The sequence below is a fragment of the Geospiza fortis genome, unplaced genomic scaffold (assembly GCF_000277835.1).
Source record: "Geospiza fortis unplaced genomic scaffold, GeoFor_1.0 scaffold1532, whole genome shotgun sequence".
In the NCBI taxonomy this organism is placed as follows: Eukaryota; Metazoa; Chordata; class Aves; order Passeriformes; family Thraupidae; genus Geospiza; species Geospiza fortis.
The window spans coordinates 300,466-303,933 of NW_005054627.1; the positions used below are offsets into that span (position 1 = coordinate 300,466).

General features: G+C 54.5%; 1 protein-coding gene across 1 annotated transcript in view; it reads right to left on the reverse strand.

Moving 5' to 3' along the window:
- Positions 1-878: 878 nt before the first annotated feature.
- CHRDL2 (chordin like 2) overlaps positions 879-3,468 on the reverse strand; it is a 23,178-nt gene continuing 20,588 nt past the window's right edge. The window contains exons 13-14 of the mRNA XM_031064776.1: positions 2,543-2,635; positions 879-958 (exon numbers count right to left, since the gene is read on the reverse strand). Coding sequence (XP_030920636.1) covers positions 879-958; positions 2,543-2,635 — 173 coding nt within the window. The remainder of the gene's footprint in view (positions 959-2,542; positions 2,636-3,468) is intronic.

Below are 3,468 nucleotides of genomic sequence, written 5' to 3' on the forward strand. Positions count from 1 at the left end.
ATAAATATATGTACCAAAACAACCTGAAAATCCCCCAAAGCTGTTTCCAGGCAGGGGGAAGGGGATGCTGCTGCACGCCCTCCTCCCCACGCTGCAGAAATGATCCTGTTTGCCCTCTGGGAGATGTCCCTCCTGTGAATTCAGCCCGGTAGATATTATATAGGATAGATATAAATATATAGCACAATAAATGCTGAGCAGCGACCTTAGTGCAGTGTCCAGGGTCTCAGACCCTGCCAGCAGCTGGGTCCTCCCAAAACCTACATCTCCAAGTGACCTGCAAAGAGGGAAAAGAATCATCCCAAGGGAAAAGAATCTTTTCCCTGCAAAGAGGGAAAGGAATCATCCCAGGGAAAAGAATCTTTTCCCTGCACAGAGGGAAAAGAATCATCCCAGCTGGAAGAGAGGAGATTGTTCAAATCTGGAGGGCAGCCAGGCAAAGCTGCCCCTTTGCAGCTCCCAGGGGCTCCAAGGAAAGAGGCAGGGATGATTTTCCTCCCTTTGCAGGTCACCTTTCCCCTGGTGAGAAGCACGGTCATGTTCCGCTTTGCCGCGCTCCTCAGGAACGCCGGGGTGTCCGGGATGGATCCCACCTCCTCCTCCTCCTCCTCCTCCTCGTGTGGCAGCAGGTCCCCCCCTGCGAGGGCCGTCTGTCCCTGCTCCCTGTGCTCATCCCACACCTCTGGGGTGGGGAGAGAGGCACCTGCCCGGCTGTGGCTCCGATGGGTTGGGATGGCTCTCTGGAGTCGCTGCAATTGCCACTAGTGTAATCTGTATTGCAGTGCCAGTCTACTGAGTAATGCAGCTCTGGAGTTGGTATATATGTGTATGTGTGTCTGTGTGTAGATAAATCGATAGGTAGAGGAGAGTTCTTGGCTTTACAAGGTCTTTGTCTCCTTCTCTGGGCTCTCTGTCATCCTCAGCTCCGACGTCTGCGCTCGGAAGATGTTCCAGTGACCTGGATCAGCAGGGACAGACACACATTAGCAGCAGCCTCGGGGCAGGCCGTGTTCAGAGCAGCTCCTCAGGGATCCCAGCCACAGGTACTGCAATTAAAACGGGGCTCGGAGGGGCTCCCACCCTTGCAATGCAGTAATGGCACAGTCAGTGGCACTTACAGTGCTTTTTGTGCAAAGTGTGAAAAGAAAAGGGGCTCAGGCTGAGACAGGGACAAACCTCCCTCTGCAGCTCTTTAAAGGGTGCTCTGATGGGGTGGTAGGTCCGTGTCCTCCCTGGCATGGCTCGGATTTGGGCTGACTTTCTGCCTCTCAGGGGAGGAAGCATTCTGCTTCTATCTCAACCTCAGAAAGCCAAAATTTCAGTTTCATGGGCATTGGACAGGTATGGTTCTCTCCTGCCTTCTGTCAGCCCCATTTTAGGGTGGGTTGCTCAAGTCTCCCCACCATTGATACTCATTTTTGTGCTGCTGCCTCAGCCTTGGGTCTTCATTCAGCAACCTGTGGTAGGGGAAAATCCTGCTGCAGAAGGAATCCCTCTGGATCCCCCAAGGAGCTGCAGACTCCCAGCAAATCAAATGTGGAGCTGTGAAAGCCCCCCCAAACCAGGACAAAGTGTCCCAGTCCCTCTCTTGCTCCCCCAAAGAATCCCCAGATGTGCAGGAGGTGGCTGGAGGTGCTTCCTTTCCCTCCAGGTGTTCTGTCCCCTCAGTGCAACCCCAGCAAGGATTGTGCAGCCCCAATGTCATCACCCCGGCGGTGGAGGGAATGTTTTCTGGCTGAATTAACCTTCTGCTGTGGAGAAATCGTGGGTCAGAGCTTTCCTAGAACTCAGGGCCACGGCAGCGGGACGGTTTCACAACAGGGCTGTTTGCCAGGGGAAACTGAGGCAAGAAGGAGGAGGCACATGCCAGGGACTCCGCCAGGGTGTGAAGCCCAGCCTGGCAGCAGGGACTGGACCATCCCCCAGGGTTTGTTTGGTCAAAAGATGCTCTCTCAAAGGGACTGGGGGTGAGAACAACCTCTGGGGCACTGGGAGTGCTGGTGTGCCGAGCCCAGCCCACTAAACCCTTCCCAGCCAGCAGGGAGCAGCCAGGCAGTTCCTCCACCCAGGCAGTCCTGCTCTTTGTCATGTTTACGCACATCCCGGAACATCCTGAATGGTTTTACAACATATTTCAACAGTTTCATTTTTTGCTAATCCCTTGCGCCATTTTTTCTCCTGCCCCCTTGCTCCCAGGAGCACCAGATGGATTAGATATAAAAATCAAACAGTTTTACGGGCTCTGGAGAGACAAAACCTCGGGATTTCACAAGAGTGCAGCCACTTTTAGAAAGCTGGCTGCCCTTTCTGATACCATAAAGTGAAAATGTGGCTGTAACCAGGAGTGTTGCGTGGGGCGGGAGGGCAGGCCAGCCCCAGCACAGCTACACTTGCACAAGTGCTGTCCCCACGGCTCAGCTCCCCACACCAGGCTGGGACTCACACAGCCTTTTGGAGGGGCCAGAGCAGAGCAGGAAATCAGGAGGTTGCTTGGGGCAGGGAGTGCTGGAGGAGTGAGGAAAGGGGATTTTTCTGTCCCTACCTTCGTTTGTCCTGGTGATCAGCCTGAAGTTCTGTGCCTCTTGCTTGAATTCTTGCTTGCTGATCTTCTTGGTCTGGATCAGATGGAATATTCCTGCAGAGGGGCACACAGGGCATCAGATTGTGCAGTGCCCAACTCAAGGCTCACACAGGGCTGGATTCTCTGTCCCCTCCTGACACTGCCTGCCCCAGGGCCCTGCTTTGGTGCAGGACCTGCTGCCAGAGCCTGGTGGGAGCTGGCAATGGAGCCAGGGCTGGACAGGGACTGGCCAAGGCCAGGAGCCATCTCATTCAAGTATCAGATCAGATATTAGGAGGAAATTCTGCCCTGTGAGGCCCTGGCACAGGTTGCCCAGAGAAGCTGTGGCTGCCACACAAGTGGGGAAGTGTTCAAGGCCAGGTTGAAGCAACCTGGGACAGTGGAAGGTGTCCTGTCCACAGCAGGAGTGTGGAACTGGGAAGGCTTGAAGCTCCCTTCCAACCCAAACCTTGCTAAGATTCTGTGGTTCTATTAAAGCAGCCACTGCTTGTTGAATCAGGATGTTTCACCATGGAGCAGGTGAAAGCAATAGGATTTTGTTGCTCCAGAAAGCATCTTGCCCTGCAGGAGTTGCAACCTCCCCTAAAAGCATAAAAGAAATGAAGGTGAGAGCCAGGGGATGCTGGGGCCCCTCTGCTCACTCTCAAACACCGGTGCTCCCTCCATGCTCAGGTGATCTCCTTTCCTGGAAGCACCAAAGGTTTCCATCTCTTGGTCAGCAGAGCTGAAATGGCTCCAGGGCAGGAGCAAGCACGAGTGACCTCAGCAGGGATGGATATTTGTGCCCCTGCCAGCACTGACCCTCAGTGGAGCTGCTGGCCCAGATGTTTGAGCCCTGCAGAGCAGAACCTGCGTTCAGCAATGACAGTGCCCTTCCTGTGGGAGCG